This window comes from Hyla sarda, chromosome 11, assembly GCF_029499605.1.
Source record: "Hyla sarda isolate aHylSar1 chromosome 11, aHylSar1.hap1, whole genome shotgun sequence".
Lineage (NCBI taxonomy): Eukaryota > Metazoa > Chordata > Amphibia > Anura > Hylidae > Hyla > Hyla sarda.
The window spans coordinates 15,081,178-15,107,915 of NC_079199.1; the positions used below are offsets into that span (position 1 = coordinate 15,081,178).

Here is a 26,738-nt window from a genome sequence, read left to right on the forward strand (position 1 = left end):
ACCCTATTTTTTTGTGCTGTTGAAAAAGCATTGTGGGATGTTTTTATTGTTTTTTATAATGCAGCATAATGTAGAGGTTCTTGTGTATGTCCTGTGCTTACCTGTGTTAGCTGATGTGGCAGGCATGGAATAGATTTCATGTTGGGATCACATAGAATCACTGAAAGGACTTGATATTGCTGCCTACATTTCCCTTGAATTCCCTGAGGGTGTGGCGTTTGATTACTGCACCTGTTTTCTAATCAGGCTCCTAATGCTGGAGATCACCCAGGTGAACTCATAAGTGAACATTTGACATACTTGGTTGTGGGTTGTGTTCACATGTTGAACTTTTACTGCATTTTAGCCGCTTCTGCAGCAATTTTGTTCAGCCAATGGCTGTCTGGGCATGCTGGGAGTTGTAGTTTTGCAATACCGAGGCTGCTTCTTTTATTTATAGCAAAAAAAATAATTATTTTTTTTCGTTTTGTAGATTTAATTTTGACACAAAAAAAAAATGCACGTAAACACCCAGTGTGAACATTCCCTTATGGCCCTCACTCCCCTTGTGTCTTACATCCTTGCGATACAATGTATCCGAGCCTCCGTTTTGGTTTGTTACATTGATTCCTCCACCCGATTGTAACTTCTTCGTAAATTCCCCATAAAGCTCTGAGTAAGACGTATCCCGCGGCCTTGCTGCGCGCATTTTACGGCGCCCAGTGGAACCTGTATCTACATCCTGGACTATAATGTGATTTATAGGAAGGAAAGAGGTTTTCCGCACTGGCGGCGAGACGGCGTTATCCCAGCTGCGCCGCCGACACCCGCGCTTAACGGAGGCGATGATATCATGGCGTCATGAAAGCTGCGGATGTGCGGGGACCCGGCTTTTAACTGGATTCATCACCTCGATGTGACTGAGACCAGAGGATGGAGCCCTGGGATACGCAGACTATTACTCCTCACCTGTGATGTGCTGCAGCCACTGCAGACCAGTAAAAGATAATGGAGTCATTCAAAATTCTATTCAACTGTTTTGTATATCTGTGTCTAGGAAAGCTGGGTGACAACCAACATTGCTGCCCACCATAATCAGAGAGGTTGTCCCCAGCTTTCCTGCAGCCCTGAAAGAAAATAAGCTATTCCGTTCTATGGGGTGTATCCCTTTGGAAAAAGAAGTGTTCCATTCAGGAGCCTCGGAAAGCTGGGTGACAGGCAAGAGTACTGCCTATCATTATAGCTACCACAGATGTTGTCCCCTAGCTTTTCTGAAAGCAAATGGCATAAGCTATACTGCACTATGGAAGGTATCACTGCATCAGTATGAGTGCCATTCTGGAGCTTGAGAAAGTTGGTTACTAACCAACATTGATGCCTTGCAGTATGTCTACTAGACAGGTTGTCCCCAGCTTTTTATATAGTCCTGGGAGCACAAAAATCACGGCACTGTAGGATGGATCGCTGCATGACTACAGTAGTAAAGTTGATATTCTAAAGCCTGGGAAAGCTGGGTGACAACCAACATTGCTGCCTACCAGTATATCTACTACACAGGTTGTCTCCAGCTTTTACAGAGTCCTGAAAGCACAATGTTAGCTATATATTGCACTGTTGGGTGGAGCACTACATGACTAGTAAGGTTGCCATTTGGGAGACTGGGAAAGTTGTGTGACAGCCAACATTGCTGCCTTACATTATACTTTATGTTCTACAGAGGGTGTCCTCAGCTTTCACAGAGTCCTGAAAGTACATCAAATTAGCTACACTGCACCAAGAGATGTATAACTGCATGACTACGGTTACCATTCAGGAGACTAGAAAAGCTAGGTGACAATCATCTTAGCTGCCTATAATCACAGAGTTTGTCCCTTTGCTTTCAGGAGGGAAGGAAAGCAAAGTAAATGCATTATACTGTGCTGTTGGATGTTTCACTACTTGATCAGTAAGAGTGCCATTCAGGAGCCTGGGAAAGCTGGCTAACAACCAACATTTCCTATCATTATAGCTACCACAAAGGTTTTTTCCCCCCCCAGCTTTCTTAGAGCCCTGAAAGCAAACTGTGCCTTGTGATGTATTAATGTATTAACTAGTAATGATATCATTCGGGTGCCTGGGACAGCTGGGTGACAACATTGCTGTGTACCATAATAGCTACTACAGAGGTTTTTTTCCAGCTTTCCTAGAGCCATGAAAGCACACTGGATGAGTTATACTGCAACATGGAATGTAGCAACACATGGCTAGTCAAGCTTGCCATTCAGGAGCTTGGGAAAGCTTGTGTGACCATATCGAAAAAAAAGAAAGTGCAAATCAATGTAATTAATATTCATTATGTCTTTTTTTTATTTTTTTCAGTTGAACGAGAAAATGTGCAGAAGAGAACGTTCACCCGATGGATCAACCTGCACCTAGAGAAGGTAATCTGCTATAAACACTGCACGTTGCAAAACTACAACTCCCAGCATGCCCGGACAGCCTTTGGCTGTCCGGGCATGCTGGGAGTTGTAGTTTTGCAAAGCTTGTTGGAAAACACTGCATGCAGTGAATGCAGCTTTGGATGTAACTGGAGTTCAAGACATGATCATTTCTGTCCACTAGGGGCGCTGTTTCATTAAATCTTATCTGAAAAAAAAAATTTTTTATGGCTAATATATATACATATATATATATATATATATATATATATATATATATATATATATATTTATACAGTATGTGTTATATCTAATGGCCTTACTGTTATGCCTAATGGCCACTTTATTAGGCACACTTGTCCAATGGCTGGTTAACCCAAATAGCTAATCAGCCAATCACATGGCATTAACTCAATGCATTTAGGCATGCAGATGCAGTCAGGACAACTTGCTGAAGTTTAAAGGGGTACTCCCGTGAAAAACCTTTTTTTTATTTATTTATTTATCTATTTTTAAATCAACTGGTGCCAGAAAGTTAAACAGATTTGTAAATTACTTCTATTAAAAAAAATCTTAATCCTTCCAGTACATTTTAGGGGCTGTATACTACAGAGGAAATACTTTTTTTTTTTTTTTTCTCTTCTGTCATGGCCACAGTGCTCTCTGCTGACACCTCTGTCAATGTCAGGAACTGTCCAGAGCAGGAGAAAATCCCTATAGCAAACATGCTGCTCTGGACGGTGCCTAAAATTGACAGCAAAGGTCAGCACAAAGCACTGTGGTCATGAAAGAAGAGAAATCCAAAAAGAAAATAATTTCCTCTGTAGTATAGAGCCCCTACAAAGTACTGGAAGGATTAAGATTTATGAATGGAAGTAATTTACAAATCTGAATAGTAGTGAGATGGGAAAGGAGGTATAGTAGTGTCCATATGGCCGGTAGAAGCACGCATTCACACGTGAAACTGCCGGCGTAGCATCCGGGCGCCATTATACCTGCGCTGATGCTGTTATCCAGCTACCCGTTAACCGGACCCCTACATCTACACTTGGTGAGTGCACGTATGTTTTCTTCCTTGTATTATAATTTACAAATCTGTTTAACTTTCTGGCACCAGTTGATTTGAAAAAAAAAAAGTTTTCCACGGGAGTACCCCTTTAATCCGAGCATCAGAATAGAGGAAGGTATTCTAGTGACTTTGAACATGGCATGGTTGTTGGTGCCTGATGGGCCTCTGTGGGGTTTACAGAGAATGGCCAGAAAAAGAGAAAATATTGTGTGAAGGAAAATGGATTGTTGGTGTCAGAGGAGAATGGGCAGACTGGTTCAAGAGGCAACAGTAACTTAAATAACCACTGGTTACAACCAAGGTCTGCAGAATACCATCACTGACCGCACAACACGTCCAACCTTTAGGGTGCGTTCACACGGGCGTATTTGTCAGCGGATCCGTAGCTGCGGATCCGCTGACAAAGGCCCCTAAAGTGCTGCCCTCTTTGTGCCTGCTAATAGCGACAATCCGCCGCTACCAGCAGACACACTGGTATGTGCGAGTCGCAGTGTATCCGCACATCCCGCACATCGCGGCAGCTCCCCCGGCTCCCTGAGCTACACAGAGAGCGGCCGCGATGTGTGCGAGTACACTGCAGGGTAACTCTCACATCGCAGTGTGTCTGGTGGTAGCGGTGGATTGCCGCTATTAGCAGGCACAAAGAGGGCAGCACTTTAGGGGCCTTTGTCAGCAGATCCGCAGCTGGAGGAACTGTGTGATGTCATCATGTCCATATGGAGGAACTGTGTGATGTCATCATGTCCATATGGAGGAACTGTGTGATGTCATCATGTCCATATGGAGGAACTGTGTGATGTCATCATGTCCATATGGAGGAACTGTGTGATGTCATCATGTCCATATGGAGGAACTGTGTGATGTCATCATGTCCATATGGAGGAACTGTGTGATGTCATCATGTCCATATAGGGGAACTGTGTGATGTCATCATGTCCATATGGAGGAACTGTGTGATGTCATCATGTCCATATGGAGGAACTGTGTGATGTCATCATGTCCATATGGAGGAACTGTGTGATGTCATCATGTCCATATGGAGGAACTGTGTGATGTCATCATGTCTATATGGAGGAACTGTGTGATGTTATCATATCCATATGGAGGAACTGTGTGATGTCATCATGTCCATATGGAGGAACTGTGTGATGTCATCATGTCCATATGGAGGAACTGTGTGATGTCATCATGTCCATATGGAGGAACTGTGTGATGTCATCATGTCTATATGGAGGAACTGTGTGATGTCATCATGTCTATATGGAGGAACTGTGTGATGTCATCATATCCATATAGAGAACTGTGTGATGTCATCATGTCCATATGGAGGAACTGTGTGATGTCATCATGTCCATATGGAGGAACTGTGTGATGTCATCATGTCCATATGGGGGAACTGTGTGATGTCATCATGTCCATATGGGGGAACTGTGTGATGTCATCATGTCCATATAGAGAACTGTGTGATGTCATCATGTCCATATAGAGAACTGTGTGATGTCATCATGTCCGTATGAAGGAGAAATCTCTGAGGAATGTTTCCAGCACCTTCTAGAACAGTGTTTCCCAACAAGTGTTCCTCCAGCTGTTGCAAAACTACAACTCCCAGCATGCCCGGACAGCCGTTGGCTGTCCGGGCATGCTGGGAGTTGTAGTTTTGCAACAGCTGGAGGCACCCTGGTTGGGAAACACTGTTGTAGAAAGTATAAAGGGGTCCATCCAACCCGGGCCTATTAAGGTGTCCCTAATAAAGTGGCCAGTGAGTGTATATCACAATGGACGTTCATCACTGTATAACTCCTGCCCTCTTTCCTCGGCCTCCCTCCCGTTCCTGTTGCTCAGGGGTTTGAGGCTGTGCGGTGTGCGGCTCTGTGCCGCTGTCTACCTGTCGCTGACGGCTGTCAGGGGTTTTATGAAGTATTTGGCTTCTGTAAAAGCCATTAGTGATGGGATGATCATTAGATCATGCATAACCCAGGGCTCTGCTCCTTCTCCCATACAGGCCCCTGGGCCCTCAGGAACGTCGCCGGCACAAGACTTGTTTTGTTTGGATACATTTAAATAAAAAAAATAAAAAAAGCGAATTTTTTTTTCTTCGCCGCTGGCTGGCCCAGTCCCCTCCCCTGTCACCTCTGGTACCCTTCAGCTGTCAAGTGAAATCATTTATTGGAACTTCTTACACTGGGGATCGGCCGGAGCCAAAAACTCCTTTTGCTTCTATTGGCCGCAGTGATGAAATGGAACATAAAGGAGCATTGAGCATCCGTTCGGGGATTCCAGCCGGACGGCTTGTTAAAAGGGGTGAAGGAGTTAATAACTCTCCGGGAATCGGCGCAGGAAGAGACGGGGCAGTTGGGGGTCTGCGGGGTCCGGGAGCGCCTGTGGTCGCCAAAAACGCACTTGTTCAATGGTGTTCAACCTGTGGGTCTGAGATTGTTGGGAAACTACAACTCCCAGCATGACTTGGCAGCCTGCAGTTCTATGGGGTCTAACCTGTGGGTTTGCGGCTGTTCTGGAACTGCTGCAAAACTACAACTCCCAGCATGCCCTGGCTGCCTGCAGTTCAATAAGGCACATCGATAGGTTTCAAACTACTGCAAAACTATAACTCCCAGCATGCCCTGGCAGTCTGCGGTTCAATGAGGCCAAACGATAGGTCACCAATTACTGCTAAACTACAACTCCCAGCATGCCCTGGCAGGTTGTAGTTCAGTAGTGGTAAACCAGTGGGTCTCCAGTTATTGCAAAACTACAGCTCCCAACATGTCTGTAGTCTGTCTGTGATTCTGCCGGTGCTTCAGAACTACAAGTCCCAGCATACCTTGGCAGCCTGCAGTTCACTGGGGTCTAATCTGTGGTTTTCCAGCTATTGTAAAACTGATGCAGAACTACAATTTCCAGCAAGCCCTGGCTGCCTGCGGTTCAATAAGGCCAACCTATAGGTCTCCAACTACTGCAAAACTACAACTCCCAGCATGCCTAGTAGTCTATAGATCATTGGGGTCCAACAAGTGATTCTCCAGGTGCTGCAGAACTACAACCCCCAGCATGTCCTGGTACCCTACAGTCCAGTAATGTCCAACATGTAAGCCTCCTGCTGCTGAACAACTACTACTCCCAGTATGCTGTGAAAGCCTGCGGCTCGATGTTGTCCAACTGGTGGTGGTGGGGAACTACATCTTCAAGCATGCCCTGTGCAGCCTATGGATTTAGTGATGTTCAACCTGTTGGTCTTCAGCTGCTGCAGAACTACAACTTCCAGCATGCACAGTCTCTGGGCATAATGGCGGCCATATTGGTTGACACCCAGCTTTCCCAGAAATGCGCGGCCGGATGACTATGCTGCCCTGACACATTTTCCAGCGTCTGCGGAGTCTCACTTTCGCTAATAGCTTCTCACCCTCCCCCCCCCCCGGACCCCCAACCTCCTGGACTCTGTCATCTACGGGGTCTCTGCACTGAGGCTCATTTACCCCGTGTTTACCCGAGTGTCACAGGACATTATCGGAGGCCGTCGCCCGGGACAGTGATTGATCGCATTAAAAGCCGCCATATTTAGCGTGGTAAACCGACCGTGTCAGCCGGCGGTCTGGGCTATGTGAGAACTCCGACATCTCCGCCGGGCAGTCTTATGGTAGAACTGTTTACATCACAGGCGTGGGGGTATATCGCGGAATACACGCCGAAAACCGAGGGAAAACATTAGCAAGGTGTCGGAAAAATAATCCGCCATAGTTCCATGATGAACGAGTCGGGTAGGCCCATTAACCCCTCGACTTCAAGGAGCCGTGCAGTCCTATGTAAATACAGCTCCGTCACAGGATAATGGAAAGTTCTGGATTGTCGCCGTTTTCAAGATTTCTGCTCAATGTCAGTGAACGGGGAACTTTCTTGCACATATCCAGGGGCTTCTAACCCTAAGACTACTCACAGCTGAGGTTTTGTTACAATTGTATCCAGTCCAAATTATGGTTGAGGTAAACGGCCTGAACTCCGGACTGATACATTTAATACACTGGGGGAAGTGTTTTTTCCAATAAGTGTGCCTCCAGCAGTTGCAAAACTACAACTCCCAGCATGCCCGGACACTATACTGGAGGACATATTCAAAAGGAGATTAGCTGGAGACTGGTAGAGACTCAACCCTCCTTTCTTATTCAGAACACATGAACACTCCACTAAGCTGAGCGTGCATGTGTGCAGAGGGATAGGGAGAGAAAGCTGTTGGCCAAACAAGCATTCAGAGATGGGTATCATATTCGCCAGTGTTTCCCGAACTTTGTGCCTCCAGCTGTTGCAAAACTACAACTCCCAGCATACCCGGATAGCCAACGGCTGTCCGGCCATGCTGGGAGTTGTAGCTTTGCAACAGCTGGAGGAACCCTGGTTGGGAAACACTGAGGAATGTTTCCAGTACCTTCTAGAACAGTGTTTCCCAACCAGGGTTCCCCCAGCTGTTGCAAAACTACGACTCCCAGCTTGCCCGGACAGCCAACGGCGGTCCGGGTATGCTGGGAGTTGTAGTTTTGCAACAGCTGGAGGCACAAAGTTCAGGAAACACTGGCGAATCTCTGAGGAATGTTTCCAGCACCTTCTAGAACAGAGATTCACCAGTGTTTCCCGAACTTTGTGCCTCCAGCTGTTGCAAAAGTACAACTCCCAGCATGCCCGGACAGCCTTTGGCTGTGTGGGCATGCTGGGAGTTATAGTTTTTCAACAGCTGGAGGTACACTGGTTGGGAAACACTGTATTGGGGGACTTATTTAAAAGGAAATAAGCTAGAGACTGGTAGAGGCTCACCCCTCCTTTCTCCATTCACAACACATGAACACTCCGCTAAGGTGAGCGTGCATGTGTGCGAAGGGATAGGGAGAGATAGCTGTGGGTCGAACAAGCATTTGGCCAATGGCTATCAAATGCGCCTGTGTTTCCCAACCAGTGTGTCTTCAGATGTTGCAAAGCTCCAAAGGCTGTCTGGGCATGCTGGGAGTTGTAGTTTTACTACAGTTGAGAAACAGTGCGCTTGCGGAGGCGCTTTCAAAAGGAATCATGTCAGTGATATTTACACAGCTTTTGGCTGTCCGGGCATGCTGGTAGTTGTAGTTTTGCAACAGCCGGAGGCACCCTGATTGGGAAACACTGGTCTATAGGACATATACATATATATATATATATATATATATATATATATATATATATATATATATATATAGAATGGGAACTTAAAGGGGTACTCCAGTGGAAAACTTTCTTTTTTTAATGAACTGGTGCCAGAAAGTTAAACAGATTTGTAAATGACTTCTATCAAAAAATCTTTACCCTTCCTGTACTTTTTAGCAGCTGTATACAACAGAGGAAATTCTGTTCTTTTTCAATTTCTTTTTTGCCCTGTCCACAGCGCTCTCTGTTGACACCTGATGTCCATATCAGGAACTGTCCAGAGCAGGAGAAAATCCCCATAGCAAACCTGTGCTGCTCTGGACAGTTCATGATACGGGCATCAGGTGTCAGCAGAGAGCACTGTGGACAAGACAAAAAAGAAATTCAAAAGGAACAGAATTTCCTCGGTAGCGTACAGCTGCTAAAAAGTACTGGAAGGGTAAAGATTTTTTAATAGAAGTAATTTACAAATCTGTTAAACTTTTTGGCACCAGTTGACTTATAAAGACCTAAAAAAAAAATGTTTTCCAACGGAGTATCCCTTTAAGACCTAAGTAGGACTAAAAATACTAAGACGGAGGTCAAAGGTCATCAATCTTATTTCTGAGCGTTCGTGTCCCTCTTTGTAAATTCCATTTGCAGAAACAAACATATTTTCCTGGCGAGCGCGGCGCGGCCCGGGGCTGTTTTTTTCTTTATATTCACTGATATAGATCCAGATGCCAGAATAGACGATGATTTATTCCAACAACATTAAAGAGAATCCGTCTTCGGAGGAGGAATAGGACGATTAAGACGTAAAGTCAATAACGAGGCTCCTCCGGTGACGACTTCTGAAGGTTTCTTATCAGCATCTTATAGAAATTCCCAAGAAAGAGGAAAGCACTCGAGAGATGAGGACGTCTTCAGAATCCAACAAACGCCATGTGATCCGATATGTGCAGCATTGTATCTCTGAGGGACCGGCGGAAAAGCTTTCATGGGGCCCCAAGGCAATCGCCAAACCTGGGCCCCCCATAACTGGTGCTCAAATAACATCCCTCTGTATCTCTATGGGATAGGGCCAAAGCCTAAAAGGGGTACTCCGATGGAAAACTTTTAATTATTATTTTTTTTTAATCAACTGGTGCCAGAAAGTTAAACAGATTTATAAATTTATTTATATTTATCTTAATCCGTCCAGTACTTATTAGCTGCTGAATACTACAGAGGAAATTATTTTCTTTTTGGAACACAGAACTCTCTGCTGACATCATGACCACGGTGCTCTCTGCTGACATCAGGTGAACATCTTGTGGTCAGGGACACCCAGTAAAAGAGCTATGGATGATCAGTCAGGTCTGAGCATGCATGGTGCGGAGCTGCTATGGCACACTGGTTCCTTATCGGCATGGACCAAACCAAAATCCCTGCTTGGAACGGGGCATACCAAGTTATAAAGGATCGGTCAGGTGTTTAGAACAGCGGGGGATTTGTAACTATGTGACGCCTCCTGTCGTGTTGGTAACACTGTCTCCATTGTTCTTGCAGTGCAATCCTCCCCTGGAGGTGAAAGATTTGTTTTTGGATATTCAAGATGGCAAAATCCTGATGGCGCTACTGGAGGTGCTGACCGGGCAGAGTCTGGTGAGTGATCACTGATACTGGGGTCAAAGGTCAGGCTAGACTGTGTACCAAAAAGTATTGAAATTTTACAGTACACTTCAATGTATCCTCTTCATCGCGCACAGTGGTCTCCAAACTGTGGCCCTCCAGATATTGCAAAACTACAGCTCCCAGCATGCCCGGACAGCCGTTGGCTGTCCGGGCATGCTGGGAGTTGTAGTCTTGCAACATCTAGAGATGCTGTTAGGAAATCTTATTTTACATTTTCTTTTTCAGCTCCACGAGTACAAGTCATCGACTCACCGGATCTTCCGCCTCAACAATATAGCCAAAGCACTGAAGTTCCTGGAAGATAGTAACGTGAGTAACTACTAGATGTAATGTAATGTATGTACACAGTGACCCCACCAGCAGAATAGTGAGTACAGCTCTGGAGTATAATACAGGATATAACTCAGGATCAGTACAGGATAAGTAATGTAATGTATGTACACAGTGACCTCACCAGCAGAATAGTGAGTACAGCTCTGGAGTATAATACAGGATATAACTCAGGATCAGTACAGGATAAGTAATGTAATGTATGTACACAGTGACCTCACCAGCAGAATAGTGAGTACAGCTCTGGAGTATAATACAGGATATAACTCAGGATCAGTACAGGATAAGTAATGTAATGTATGTACACAGTGACCTCACCAGCAGAATAGTGAGTACAGCTCTGTAGTATAATACAGGATATAACTCAGGATCAGTACAGGATAAGTAATGTAATGTATGTACACAGTGACCCACCAGCAGAATATTGAGTACAGCTCTGGAATATAACACAGGATATAAGATCAGTACAGGATAAGTAATGTAATGTATGTACACAGTGACCTCACCAGCAGAATAGTGAGTACAGCTCTGGGGTATAATACAGAATATAACTCAGGATCAGTACAGGATAAGTAATGTAATGTATGTACACAGTGACCTCACCAGCAGAATAGGGAGTACAGCTCTGGAGTATAATACAGGATATAACTCAGGATCAGTACAGGATAAGTAATGTAATGTATGTACACGGTGACCTCACCAGCAGAATAGTGAGTACAGCTCTGGGGTATAATACAGGATATAACTCAGGATCAGTACAGGATAAGTAATGTAATGTATGTACACAGTGACCTCACCAGCAGAATAGTGAGTACAGCTCTGGGGTATAATACAGGATATAACTCAGGATCAGTACAGGATAAGTAATGTAATGTATGTACACAGTGACCTCACCAGCAGAATAGTGAGTTCAGCTCTGTAGTATAATACAGGATATAACTCAGGATCAGTACAGGATAAGTAATGTATTGTACGGTATGTATACAGTGACCCACCAGCAGAATATTGAGTACAGCTCTGGAGTATAATACAGGATATAACTCAGGATCAGTACAGGATAAGTAATGTATGTACACAGTGATCTCACCAGCAGAATAGTGAGTACAGCTCTGGGGTATAATACAGGATATAACTCAGGATCAGTACAGGATAAGTAATGTAATGTATGTACACAGTGACTCCGCAGTATATAGTAGATCCATTGACTTTGTGCGCTGAGTTCGCTCTGTGATCGCCTCTGACTTTTCAGTCACTAATCGGATTTATGGGGTTTAGCCGCCTCCTTGATTCAGAATAAAGTTTTTAAGCCGGGGATGTGGACACATTCCAGATTACAGAGACATATTGAGGCGGCTCTGGGCTTTATGGTTTGTGTTTTTGATTCTTATAAAGGTTCATTGTGATCCCGGGGGCTCAGGATACGTCGGTTCAGTGACATCATCTGCTCTCAGAATTTTCCATGAATGTTTTTCGTCTGTGACTTGCAGTGACCTAATAGACTGTGTATTTCCTGTAGGTGAAGCTGGTCAGCATTGACGCTGCGGAGATCACAGATGGAAACCCCTCGCTGGTCCTCGGCCTCATCTGGAACATCATCTTGTTCTTACAGGTAGATCGGCAGCACCTTCCATAGTTCTTCTGTATTGGTTTTCAAAAAGAAATTTCCAGTTTTCAATAAATAAAATTAGAAGTTCTGCATCTTTCTCAAGATCTCTGCTTGCTGTCAATTCATGGCAGCATTCATATTTAAAGGGGTACTCCAGTGGAAAACTATTTTTAAAATCATCTGGTGCCAGAAAGTTAAACAGATTTGTAAATTACTTCTATTTAAAAATCTTATTCCTACCAGTACTTATCAGCTGCTGTATGCTCATGAGGAAATTGTGTAGTTCTTTCCAGTCTGATCACAGTGCTCTCTGCTGACACCTCTGTCCATGTCAGGAACTGTCCAGAACAGGAGAGGTTTGCTGTGGGGATTTTCTCCTGCTCTGGACAGTTTCTTACATGGACAGAGGTGTCAGCAGAGATCACTGTGGTCAGACTGAAAAAAAATTTAAGAAAAGAACTTCCTGTGGAGCAGGAGCTGATAAGTACTGGAATGATTAAGAATTTTTAATAGAAGTAATTTACAAATCTGTTTGACTTTCTGACTCCCTTTGATTTAAAAAAAAATGTTTTCCTGCCTTTGGCTGTCCAGGTATCCTGGGAGTTGTAGTTTTGCAACAGCTGGAGGCACCCTGGTTAGAAAACACTGATCCAGTGGCTAAAAATCTCTACACACCTAGCATTATAACACATCAGCTGCACAAATCTCTCCATTGTCCTGTTTTTCTATAATGGATCAGTGCAGGTGAAATGTATCTGTCTGGAGATCTGGAAGGATTGTATAGACTGTTACCACTGTAACAAACCCTCAGCTGTGAAAAGCATCAGGTCAGGATAGGTTTTAGCCTGTGGATATAAACAGGTATGTTACAGTTCCTTGACAACAAGCAGTGATCTTGAAAATGGTGAAGAACTGAAACAAAAAAAAAAACATTAGAAAGTTGCAGAATTTTTCATTGTACATTGATATAGCCAATACAGAAGGGAATTGATTTTATATAATAAAAATAATAATCATAACAACATTACTTCTAATAATAATACATAATACATAAATAATAAATTATTATTATTATTAAGTGATAATTACAACAATACACATAATGATAATAATAATGATGATAAATACAACAATAATAACAATAATACTATACATTATAAATAATAATTATTATTATGTTATTATTAAGAACAGTAGTAGTTTATTATCATTGTTGTTATTATAAATTCATTCATCGTTGAAAATTTTGTTCTGAAAAAGTTGACATATGAATTGCTGCAATAAAGGATTTTGTCCAAATGACAAAGACAGCGCCACACCTGTCCACAGGTTGTGTTTGGTATTGCAGCTCAGCCCTATTCACTTCAATGGAGCTGAGCTGCAATACCAGACACAACCTATGTATTGGTGCGGTGTAGCTATTACTAAGGCTGGGATCACATCGCCGATTCCATTTAGTACAAGCAAACAGAGCATGCCGGACCGCTGCCAGACACCAACGGAGCCCGACAGACCCTATTTACTTTAATGGGAGTCCATCGGCTTTTCTCCTCGTGTCCGCTCAGGACTCTGCCTCCGACGCAGGTGTGAACCTAGACTTAGTGATACATATGAACAGTTATGTGAAACGCGTTAGTGCTCTTTGTTGTCTATTAAGAATTATGATACATTGTGTCTGAGGGGTCGAGTACGACAACCGGATTTTCTCTTCGGTCCATGAATCCTTTTGTAACTTAAAATGCATCAACGCTCTTCATTGTGCACTTGGGATGTTTTTGTTTGTTTTTTGTGTTACTTTACTTGAAACTGGATTAATGAAACCAACATTTTAACAGGAACAGTAAGCGCTGGCTCCTTCCCACATAAGCCGGGACCCCCACCGCCACAGCGCCCATCTGTCGGGATTTCTCTCCTTCACTTTTCCCGATGACATTGAGCCACAGCACAACATGTGTAATCCCGGCCTATGTCAGTACAGACCCATTCGCACTATGACCGATGCACCCACTACGTGCCCCCTGCATTGCCAATTGGACAATTTGCCCAATTGGCATGTATCATGATACCCCTCTGCACTTGATGTGGGCACTTTCACAGAGTTTGACCTTTAAAGTAGTGTTTTCCAACCAGGGTGCCTCCAGCTGTTGCAAAACTACAACTCCCAGCATGCCAACGGCTGTCCAGTCATGCTGGGAGTCATAGTTTTGCAACAGCTGGAGGCACACTCATTGGGAAAACACTGACCTGCACTATAAGAAGCCCCCCCCCCCCAACAGCTGCCTGGGCATGCTGGTAATTGTAGTTCTGTAACAGCTGGAGGCACACCGATTGGGAAACACTTACATGCACTATTAGAAGACCCCCCAAAGGCTACCTGGGCATGCTGGGAGTTATAGTTTTGCAACAGCTTGAGGCACCTTGGTCGGGAAACACTAGTATAGGGACACATACTATTGACTGGGGGAATGGTAACTCCCAGTTGTCAGTTTATTTACACCTTTTTCAGGAGGAATTAGAGGGGAACAGCACAACACAGAGCTATAAGATTAAGATTTTTCTTAATAGATGGGGGGGGGGGGGGTTCTTTATAGACAAGGAGGGTGCCAGCTGCTATCAGCAGCCAGGACTCACGCTGATGGCTGGCATTTAACCCCTTAAGATCAGTGTTTCCCAACCAGTGTGTCTCCAGCTGTTGCAGAACTACAAGTCTCAGCATGCTGGGAGATGTAGTTTTGGAATAGCTGGAGGCACCCTGGTTAGGAAACACTGCCATAGGGTTTGATGCAGTCCATGACTATAATTGCCACCCTGCCCTATAACGCCCTCTCTGTGCTTCCTCGTTACATTGTATGGCTCCCTTGTCACGTTCATGCAGGAACAATCACCTCTTCTATTTTCTCTCGCAGATTAAAGAACTCACAGGAAATCTGAATAGAATGTCGTCCTCTTCCAGCCTGTCCTCACTGCCCAGCGGGACCGAGTCTGACACGTCTCATCCCAGCACGCCGAGCACGGAGAAGAGCATGTCTGTTTCAATTAGGGATCAACGCAGAGCGATCAAAGCTCTTCTCTACTGGGTTCAGCAAAGGACGCGAAAGTAAGAACAGAGTCCTGGCTGCACTGTGTTATAGGGGGTCAGCGACTACAGAGCCGCAGATCGTCACAGAGAAAACCGCATAGTACTGCCACCAGTTATTTCTGAAAGGATTTCCAGGTCACATACAAAGTGACTACTGCAACCAGACAAATACTATTATAGTAGTTATATTCTTGTATATAGGAGGCAGTATTATAGTAGTTATATTCTTGTATATAGGAGCAGTATTATAGTAGTTATATTCTTGTATATAGAAGCAGTATTATAGTAGTTATATTCTTGTATATAGAAGGCAGTGTTATAGTAGTTATATTCTTTTATATAGGAGGCAGTATTATAGTAGTTATATTCTTGTATATAGGAGCAGTATTATAGTAGTTATATTCTTGTATATAGGAGCAGTATTATAGCAGTTATATTCTTATATATAGGAGGCAGTATTATAGTAGTTATATTCTTGTATATAGGAGCAGTATTATAGTAGTTATATTCTTGTATATAGGAGACAGTATTATGGTAGTTATATTCTTGTATATAGGAGCAGTATTATAGTAGTTATATTCTTGTATATAGGAGCAGTATTATAGTAGTTATATTCTTGTATATAGGAGGCAGTATTATAGTAGTTATATTCTTGTATATAGAAGCAGTATTATAGTAGTTATATTCTTGTATATAGGAGGCAGTATTATAGTAGTTATATTCTTGTATACAGGAGGCAGTATTATAGTAGTTATATTCTTTTATATAGGAGCAGTATTATAGTAGTTATATTCTTTTATATAGGAGCAGTATTATAGTAGTTATATTCTTGTATATAGGAGCAGTATTATAGAAGTTATATTTTTGTATATAGGAGGCAGTATTATAGTAGATATATTCTTGTATATAGGAGCAGTATTATAGTAGTTATATTCTTGTATATAGGAGCAGTATTATAGTAGTTATATTCTTGTATATAGGAGCAGTATTATAGTAGACATATTCTTGTATATAGGAGCAGTATTATAGTAGATATATTCTTGTATATAGGAGCAGTATTATAGTAGTTATATTCTTGTATATAGGAGCAGTATTATAGTAGATATATTCTTGTATATAGGAGCAGTATTATAGTAGATATATTCTTGTATATAGGAGCAGTATTATAGTAGTTATATTCTTGTATATAGGAGCAGTATTATAGTAGTTATATTCTTGGATATAGAAACAGTATTACTGTAGTTTTTTTCTTATACATATGGATCAGTGTTATAGCAGTAATATTCTTGTTTATGCAGAGTAGGAGGGACTTTCCGAATTGCAATTTAATAATGCCATGTTTTTTACCATGTAGCGAAACTTCTTACAGCGTTGAGCTGTGCACGGAGTTGCTCTTTAATCATCCTAATGATATCCTGGAGTGAGACGAATGAATATTATCTATGTAATTAGTAACTTCACATCATTGGCGTCTCAGGTTATAATATGCGCAGTATAGTGGTTACCACCGCTTTGCTGAAGTGACTGTTCTGTTTCCGGACTTGAATGCAAATGAGACTTCTACATGGGGACGGGCTGGTAATATTCACTTAGATTCTTGTTCATTAAAACCTTCATCGCACTTAGAGTCAGTGGAACATAGCGATCAGAGCTTTGCTGGAGATTAGCGCTGCCGGCCGGCGGCCTCACAGTATCTCAGTGCTGCAGGATCCTATTGTAATGATTTCACCAATCTTCTGCCATGAATGTGATGTTCAGCCATTAGTGGATCTATGTAACTCCTCTCCCCTCTGCTCTCCAAGGTACGGGGTCGCGGTGCAGGACTTTGCCGGTAGCTGGAGGAGCGGACTCGCATTTCTTGCTATTATTAAAGCCATAGACTCCAGCCTGGTGGACATGAAGAAAGCATTGGAGAGATCACCGAGGGACAACCTTGAAGACGCCTTCAATATCGCCAAAAACAACCTCAACATACCGCGCCTTCTAGAGCCAGAGGGTAAACTGTGGCGCAAAGTATATGAATAGTGTATTTTTGTATCTCCCATAAAGTACAATGAGATTTATTAATGTCTATACCAGTGTTTCCCAACAGGGTGCCTCCAGCTGTGGCCAAACTACAACTCCCAGCATGCCCGGACAGCCTTCGGCTGTCCGGGCATGCTGGGAGTTGTAGTTTGGCCACTGCAGGAGGCATCCTGGTTGGGAAACACTGGTCTATACAGCTGTATAACGTGTCTGCAAGATGTGGACCCCCCCTGACCTTGATGGATGGAACATTTATGGCATATTGTGTTTCTTTAACTAGCAACCTCCTTTTAATGGTTAAAAAAGTCAACTCCATGTGGTAGCCCATGTAATTCCTAACATGTTTGTAAATCACTTCATTTAACAAAATCAACTCCTTACCCCAAAACAAAATCCCTAAAGTCATGGCCACTAGGTGTCTCCCTTCTCTACAATCTACTTTCCACTGCCTTTTGTTAGTCTTTTTTTGTCTCTAGTAACAGAGACACCAAGACAGAACAAAGTAAGTGGGGACGGACTTAGCTAGTGCTACGCACAGGAGACAGGGAGAGCGCCTGGGTTAAATACCTGGCATATGTGAGCATGTTTTCCTATTCCAGAGGATCCATGCTATGTCTTCAAGGTAAATCAAGACTTCCCTTTCACCTTTGAACGCCTCTTCTGAACAGGTGTACCTTCTGTATATACTAGTGTTAGTACACAGTACACAGTACTACCTCCTGAATGTAATTTGCACCCTCTCCCTCCCTTTAGTCTGCAGGCTTATTATAAGCAGCAGTTTGGTGCTTAGTGTAACCATTTTCTTGCTGTATTGCTGATGTTTCTTTCCTTTCTGCTTACACAGCACATTGCAAACCCAATGCTTAATCACCCCCTTACTTCCCCCACATCCTTTCTATAGTAACGTATTGTAAATCATCCCCAGCACAGTGCTGCCTGTTTAGTCAATGCCCTGGTATAGCAAAGAGGAATATATGCTGCGATGTGATTGGCCAGACAAGTAAGGGAAAGGAAGTCCACATATGAGTACTGTCACGATTCGGCTGGCAGGTGGTGGATCCTCTGTGCCAGAGAGGGATTGGCGTGGACCGTGCTGGTGGACCGGTTCTAAGTTGCTACTGGTATTCACCAGAGCCCGCCGCAAAGCGGGATGGTCTTGCAGCGGCGGTAGCAACCAGGTCGTATCCACCAGCAACGGCTCAACCTCTCTGACTGCTGAAGATAAGCGCGGTACAAGGGAGTAGACAAGAGCAAGGTCGGACGTAGCAGAAGGTCGGGGCAGGCAGCAAGGATCGTAGTCAGGGGCAACGGCAGGAGGTCTGGAACACAGGCTAGGAACACACAAGGAAACGCTTTCACTGGCACAATGGCAACAAGATCCGGCGAGGGAGTGCAGGGGCAGTGAGCAGATATAGTCTGGGAGCAGATGGAAGCCAATTAAGCTAATTGGGCCAGGCACCAATCATTGGTGCACTGGCCCTTTAAGTCTCAGAGAGCTGGCGCGCGCGCGCCCTAGAGAGCGGAGCCGCGCGCGCCAGCACATGACAGCAGGGGCCCGGGACGGGTAAGTGACTTGGGATGCGATTCGCGAGCGGGCGCGTCCCGCTGTGCGAATCGCATCCCCGACGGCCATGTCAGTGCAGCGCTCCCGGTCAGCGGGAGTGACCGGGGCGCTGCAGGGAAAGAGACGCCGTGAGCGCTCCGGGGAGGAGCAGGGACCCGGAGCGCTCGGCGTAACAAGTACTACTGTCAAACAGCCCAGATCTGGTTCTGCCCCCCAAAATGGAGAAAGTAAGAAATAGCCGAGAAAATTCTACAACTTTGTTGTTAGATTCTGCTTTTGTCAGGGAATGAAAACATAATACTTACTACTTTATTTATTTGCATGGCCCCATCGGTTTGTAAGTTTCCATCTAATGCCTTTATATAGAAATTACGTGGATGGTGGCACCCATGTGACCCATCACTCACCTTTATGTTTGGTCTCATTGTAGATGTGATGGTGGACTCTCCTGATGCCCAATCCATAATGACCTATGTAACGCAGTTTCTTCAACACTTTCCAGAACTTGACCCGGTAAGTTTCTCTTCTTTGGCCATCACAATTTTTCCATTAAGGTGTGTATTCACATGCAGCATATTTATTGCAGAAATTTCTGAAAATGCAAATCACTCTCGTGCATCCGGATTTCTCAAAGGCCCATTAAGAGGAATCGGCAGGTTATAGAAATTTCTGAAACAAATCTGCAATGTGTGAATATAATTGTACCCAATGCCCATAATACTGTAATGTCTATAATGCAAGCTGATAATGTAGGGCGAAAAGGCACAAATCATAAATTCCACTCTATTAGAGATAAGTGAATCGGTGCAAAAGGAACAAGATTTGTTCAAAATGTCCTATTCAGATTGGTTTCAGGCATTTTATTCAAAATAGGGGGTTGCCATTTTAGAATTAGGATAAGTGTTAGGGAGTAAAGACCCTAACCATGTTAACCCTAACATTGACCTTAGACTAGGGTTGGAATTGGAGTTAGGCTAAAATTATGGTTAGAGTTAGGCTAGTCTAAGGGTTGTGTTAGGCTATCGATAAAGCTAAGATTTGGTTAGAGTTAGGCTAGCGTAAGGATTAGGATGAAGCTAGAATTAGCGTAAGGCTAATGTAAGGATTGCTTTAAGGTTAGGCTGGGGTAAAGGTAGAGTTAGGATAGTAGAAAGGTTAGGTAAGGTTCAGGCTATGGTAAATATCAAGTTTAGGCTAGGCATAGTTAGGCTAGTGTAAGGGTTGGGTAGAGGTTAGGCTAGGTTAAGGATTAGGGTTAGGCTGGGGATAGTTAGGCTAGGTTAAGGGTTTGTTTAGGGTAGGCTGTGGTAAGGATTAAGGTTAGGCTAGGCGTAGAGTTAGGCTAGTGTAAGGGTTGGGTTAGGGTTAGGCAAGGTTAAGGATTAGGGTTAGGCTAGGGATAGAGTTAGGCTAGCGTAAGGATTAGGATGAAGCTAGAATTAGCGTAAGGCTAATGTAAGGATTGGTTTAAGGTTAGGCTGGGGTAAAGGTAGAGTTAGGATAGTAGAAAAGTTAGGTAAGGTTCAGGCTATGGTAAATATCAAGTTTAGGCTAGGCATAGTTAGGCTAGTGTAAGGGTTGGGTAGAGGTTAGGCTAGGTTAAGGATTAGGGTTAGGCTGGGGATAGTTAGGCTAGGTTAAGGGTTTGTTTAGGGTAGGCTGTGGTAAGGATTAAGGTTAGGCTAGGCGTAGAGTTAGGCTAGTGTAAGGGTTGGGTTAGGGTTAGGCAAGGTTAAGGATTAGGGTTAGGCTAGGGATAGAGTTAGGCTAGTGTTAAGGTTGGGTTAGGGTTAGACTAGGGTAAGGATTAGGGAGAGACTAGAATTATAGTTACAGTTGGATTGGGGTTGGGGGGGGGGCGTAGAGTTTTAAAGGTCAGATAGTCCTAGGAATCCTCAGATTGTCACACAACACAACTTTTCAGGGCAATCGTTCACTTTCCAATCAAAATTAAATCTGACGGACAATACAACAGAATCAGACCCCAAAAAATGAATTTCTGGAAATTCTCTCATCTCACCCCCTATGTATTTTGTGCTGGTCATGGACAGAAAAAATAATTTTTTTTATTTTCATTTTTTTAAATCACGTAAATTTGTATTTTTCTCCTACTCTTTCTTTATTTTCAGGATGAGTTTGCAGAGGAAAATGAAGAAGCTCCTCTGGAGATGATGTATGTACGATACAAAGATGGGCCAACGGAGGAGGAGGGTAAAATCATAACTGTGAGCAGAAATGAGGATACGGGCTACACGGTGGAGCTTCAGACAAGACCTCTCACTCCACCCCAGACATATGCCGAAGTAGATATCCCATATGATGATAAGCCGAATTCAGAGAAAAGCGGCAAAAATCCATTCCTGGTCCCAACTATTAATATACCAGATGAAGGGATGAATGCGGACGACGCTCGGCTCAAGTTAGATAATGTCTTACGCCGGCTGGAAATGTCTCCCAGGAGATCTGATCTAGCCAGGAGGAGTCCTGTTGGTCCTGAGCACAATGGTGAAGGACATCAAGGAGGTTATGAAGGTCCAATTAACCCCTTCACAATATCCAATGGGAAAAATTCTCATCCTTACACAGGCTCTGTAGATGATGTTCAGTCCAACTCTACATTCAGTTTTGGGGACGACAGTTATAGTGAAACATCTTCATTGTTCTCCTCTGTTTCTGATAAGGAACCCAATGAATTATTTTATCAAACAGAAGTGGGCAAAAGAGACCCAAAGTCCGCAATGGCATGTAAAGACGACGATGACTACAAGTATGTCAGTCACCATCCCAGTGATAGTCCGGATGGCAGCAACTCCAAGCAGCTGACCGTCTTCCAAGCCTATAGAGCGAGTGAACACGATGGTCAAGTCCAGGCCTCAGAAAGTGAAGCAGAAAGAGATGAGACGGATAGCACGGATACACCAAAGATTTCCATCATTCCTCATGACTTATTCTATTACCCCCACTATAGTGTCCCCATTGCAGACGTCCTACAAGCGTTCTCCGACAACTGTCCTGACAGCCTTCTAGAACAGACCTTCACTTTCGACGTTTCGTCCGAGGAAAGGACAGGTGACACTTCGACGCTCAGTAGTGGAGTCTACTTGGACACGGAGTCGACGGGGAGCGATACGTCAATAGAAGAGTCTCAGGAGATGGTGTTAGGTTTGGAGAACTTTGGGCACAATTTACATTATGCCAAAATAATGGCACAGGAATCGGAAGACGGATCAATGGCGAACGGATCAGTAGCTCAAGCTGCACGAAATGTACGGAACAATGCTTTCCATGCTGGATATAACTATGGATATCAGGTAGGTTTGACCACCTTTAGTGGTGTTCTTGAGTTTGGTATTAGCAGGAAATAGCTTTACATCATCCAAGGTGGCTTCCATGGTTGGATCCAGGGACGTGCACAAGTTGACTAGAAAGGGGGCTTGAGCCCCTGCCCTTTTGATGTTTCTCCTAGAAGTGCCCCGGGCAGTCTGGCATCATGTGGGCATTTATATAAATAATTATAAAAAGTGCCCCCCTTTTTTTTTTTTTAGTCCAGCCCCTGCCCCCCAAAATGTCTGTGCACGTCCCTGGTTGGATCTAATGCCTGCACCCACATATGGGATGAGGCCCAATTATAGTCTATACTACTGCTGAGGCCATGGCGGTAGGGTCTCAGCGGCTGTCCAAGGGGCCTCATGTATGGCAGGAAGCAAGACCAAATTGTATCTTGTTTTAGGGTACATTCACACGAGCGGATCCTCAGCCCGGATTGCGCTGCGGATCCGCCGCTGAAGGACCGCTGTACGCTGCCTTTACAGGTGCCTGCTCTGAGCAGCAATCCGCCGCTATGAGCAGACACACTGCGATGTGCGAGATGCCGCGCGCATGCGCAGTGTACTCGCACAGCGCGGCTGCTCTCTGCCTAGTTCAGGGAGCAGGGGGAGCAGCCGTGTTGTGTGCGAGTACACCGCGCATGCGTGGCAAGTCGCACATCGCAGCAGTGTCTGCTCGTAGCGTCGGATTGCCGCTCCGAGTAGGCACATCTAAAGGCACCCTGTAGGGGCCCTCCAGAGTAAAATACGCTGTGGATCCGCTCGTCTGAATGTACCCTAAGGCTCCTCTAATTGGACGCCCTGTAATGAGTGACTCCATATTTTTTGAGTCCATTGATTTCTCCTGTAGGTTTATGCATTTCTAGCATTCATTTCTGCTTGAGATGAGTGAACTTACAGTAAATTCGATTCGTCACGAACTTCTCGGCTCGGCAGTTGATGACTTATCCTGCGTAAATTAGTTCAGCCTTCAGGTGCTCCGGTGGGCTGGAAAAGGTAGATACATTCCTAGGAAAGAGTCTCCTAGGACTATATCCACCTTTTCCAGCCCACGGGAGCACCTGAAAGCTGAACTAATTTATGCAGGAAAAGTCATCAACTGCCGAGCCGAGAAGTTTGTGACGAATCGAATTAACTGTAAGTTCGCTCATCTCTAGTTTCTGCAGTCCACGGTTTCCCAACCAGGGTGCCTCCAGCTGTTGCAAAACTACAACTCCCAGCATGCCCGGACAGCCAACGGCTGTCCGGGCATGCTGGGAGTTGTAGTTTTGCAACAGCTGGAGGCACCCTGGTTGGGAAACACTGTCCGATGACGTCTTACTATATCACTCGCTTTTAACGTGTCTTGGGTTTTGTTTCATCAGGATGGTGGTACAGATAGTTCAGAGGATGAGTGGAACGGGAAATGGTCGGGGAGAGAAGTATACGTCTGTGGACGGGGGGATCTGGATGATGATGATGATGATGATGAAGATTTACCTGAGGACAGAGAAGACAAGGAAGCAGCAGATACAGAGGAGTTTTGGCTGACAAGGTAACATCCGACCCAGTTATATCATATAGGGGGAGATTTATCAAAACCTGTCCAGAGGAGAAGTTGCTAAGTTGCCCATAGCAACCAATCAGATCGCTTCTTTCATTTTTGAAAAGGCCTCTGAAAATGAAAGAAGAGATCTGATTGGTTGCTATGAGCAACTCAGCAACTTTTCCTCTGGACGGGTTTTGATAAATCTCCCCCATAGTGTTTCTGTAATAAAGATCAGGATACTATGCCTCAAATACTCTGTGCTGCTGAGGACCCTGCTTCTTCCACTACGTAATACTCCCTCTGCAACTTCCCTCATAAGCATCACAATCCTTTCCTGAAATACTCTGCGCTGCTGGGACAACCATGCCCCTTCCTTCATAAGATATTCGCACTCTTTAGTGACCACACCAGCAGAATAGTGAGTGCAAAACAGGATATAACTAAGGATCAGTACAGGATAAGTAATGTCATGTATGTACACAGTGACCTCACCAGCAGAATAGTGAGTACAGCTCTGGGGTATAATACAGGATATAACTCAGGATCAGTACAGGATAAGTAATGTAATGTATGTACACAGTGACCTCACCAGCAGAATAGTGAGTACAGCTCTAGAGTATAATCAGGATATAGCTCAGGATCAGTACAGGATAAGTAATGTAATGTAGTACACAGTGACCTCACCAGCAGAATAGTGAGTACAGCTATAGAGTATAATACAGGATATAACTCAGGATCAGTACAGGATAAGTAATGTAATGTATGTACACAGTGATCTCACCAGCAGAATAGTGAGTACAGCTCTGGAGTATAATACAGGATATAACTCAGGAACAGTACAGGATAAGTAATGTAATGTATGTACACAGTGATCTCACCAGCAGAATAGTGAGTACAGCTCTGGGTTATAATACAGGATATAACTCAGGATCAGTACAGGATAAGTAATGTAATGTATGTACACAGTGACCTCACCAGCAGAATAGTGAGTACAGCTCTGGAGTATAATACAGGATATAACTCAGGATCAGTACAGGATAAGTAATGTAATGTATGTACACAGTGACCTCACCAGCAGAATAGTGAGTGCAGCTCTGGAGTATAATACAGGATATAACTCAGGATGAGTACAGGATAAGTAATGTAATGTATGTACACAGTGACCTCACCAGCAGAAAAGTGAGTACAGCTCTGGAGTATAATACAGGATATAACTCAGGATCAGTACAGGATAAGTAATGTAATGTATGTACACAGTGACCTCACCAGCAGAATAGTGGTGGGAGTTGTAGTTTTGCACCCTGGTTGGAAATCACTGGCAAAAAGACAACTAAAAAGCAATAAAAGCTAAATCCACTATTCTGCTGGTGAGGTCACTGTGTACATACATTACATTACTTATCCTGTACTGATCCTGAGTTATATCCTGTATTATAACCCAGAGCTGTACTCACTATTCTGCTGGTGAGGTCACTGTGTACATACATTACATTACTTATCCTGTACTGATCCTGAGTTATATCCTGTATTATACTCCAGAGCTGTACTCACTATTCTGCTGGTGGGGTCACCGTGTACATACATTACATTACTTATCCTGTACTGATCGTGAGTTATATCCTGTATTCTAACCCAGAGCTGTACTCACTATTCTGCTGGTGAGGTCACTGTGTACATACATTACATTACTTATCCTGTACTGATCCTGAGTTATATCCTGTATTATACTCCAGAGCTGTACTCACTATTCTGCTGGTGGGGTCACTGTGTACATACATTACATTACTTATCCAGTACTGATCCTGAGTTATATCCTGTATTATACCCCAGAGCTGTACTCACTATTCTGCTGGTGGGGTCACTGTGTACATACATTACATTACTTATCCTGTACTGATCCTGAGTTATATCTTGTATTATACTCCAGAGCTGTACTCACTATTCTGCTGGTGGGGTCACTGTGTACATACATTACATTACTCATCCTGTACTGATCCTGAGTTATATCCTGTATTATACTCCAGAGCTGTACTCACTATTCTGCTGGTGAGGTCACTGTGTACATACATTACATTACTTATCCTGTACTGATCCTGAATTATATCCTGTATTATACCCCAGAGCTGTACTCACTATTCTGCTGGTGAGGTCACTGTGTACATACATTACATTACTTATCCTGTACTGACCCTGAATTATATCCTGTATTATACCCCAGAGCTGTACTCACTATTCTGTTGGTGAGGTCACTGTGTACATACATTACATTACTTATCCTGTACTGATCCTGAGTTATATCCTGTATTATACTCCAGAGCTGTACTCACTATTCTGCTGGTGAGGTCACTGTGTAATCCTTTATTGTGCAGGTTCTGTAGATTCATTCTATATGTTGCTCTGTGCAGCTGGAATTACCTTTCTCCCTCCTCTATGTAACCCACAAGTACAGCACTCTTCTACTCTAGTGTTTTTGCTTTGAGGCTTTTGTGAAGATCTTTTACCCGTTCCTCTTATTAGATGCAATTTCAATTTCACAACTTAATGTTCAACTTAACTGTAAAGCAACATGTCTGTCTCTTGCAGGGATGTACAGAATGATGGCTGCATACACAGGAGGGGAGAGCTGAACACTGCAGGACATTCCGTGAGTGACCCAGGAACTGGGGGGGGGGGGGGGGGGGGGTGCTTTATGAGATACATTACATGACTTGGGCTTCATAACAATATCAGTGTCATCCAGCATTACTGTACTAGCATCAATATTACTTTTATGTTTGTTTGTTTATTTAATTATGTTATATTTTTATATTTCTCTTCATTTACCAGAATGTTGGAGCTTATAAGAACGTCAATGGAGAAGGAGAGCAGATTTTAGGATTTGGGTAAATGCTTTTTAATCTACATATGTTACTCAAGTAGAATTGTAGGGCTCAAGCACAAACGCGATCAAAGCGTTATCTGTTACATCATGGAATAAACCACTCACCTTCATTGCAACT

The 26,738-nt window shown here is 43.8% G+C and overlaps 1 protein-coding gene and 1 long non-coding RNA gene across 3 annotated transcripts in view; one reads left to right on the forward strand and one right to left on the reverse strand.

Moving 5' to 3' along the window:
* Positions 1-26,738, forward strand: part of CLMN (calmin) — a 95,118-nt gene that overhangs the window by 63,899 nt on the left and 4,481 nt on the right. For both annotated transcript variants that reach the window (XR_008848633.1, XM_056544896.1), the window contains exons 2-12: positions 2,338-2,399; positions 10,156-10,251; positions 10,507-10,590; positions 12,128-12,220; positions 15,124-15,314; positions 17,099-17,292; positions 19,316-19,398; positions 21,015-22,196; positions 23,576-23,745; positions 26,323-26,383; positions 26,566-26,621. Coding sequence is in view for 1 of the 2 variants with exons in the window: in XM_056544896.1 (XP_056400871.1) it covers positions 2,338-2,399; positions 10,156-10,251; positions 10,507-10,590; positions 12,128-12,220; positions 15,124-15,314; positions 17,099-17,292; positions 19,316-19,398; positions 21,015-22,196; positions 23,576-23,745; positions 26,323-26,383; positions 26,566-26,621 (2,272 nt within the window). In the remaining variant the exon portion in view is untranslated. The remainder of the gene's footprint in view (positions 1-2,337; positions 2,400-10,155; positions 10,252-10,506; positions 10,591-12,127; positions 12,221-15,123; positions 15,315-17,098; positions 17,293-19,315; positions 19,399-21,014; positions 22,197-23,575; positions 23,746-26,322; positions 26,384-26,565; positions 26,622-26,738) is intronic.
* Positions 11,629-23,813, reverse strand: LOC130294833 (uncharacterized). The gene is made up of 3 exons (XR_008848634.1): positions 23,691-23,813; positions 11,791-12,249; positions 11,629-11,693 (listed from the first exon to the last, which is right to left on the reverse strand). It is a non-coding gene; the product is annotated as an uncharacterized LOC130294833 (long non-coding RNA).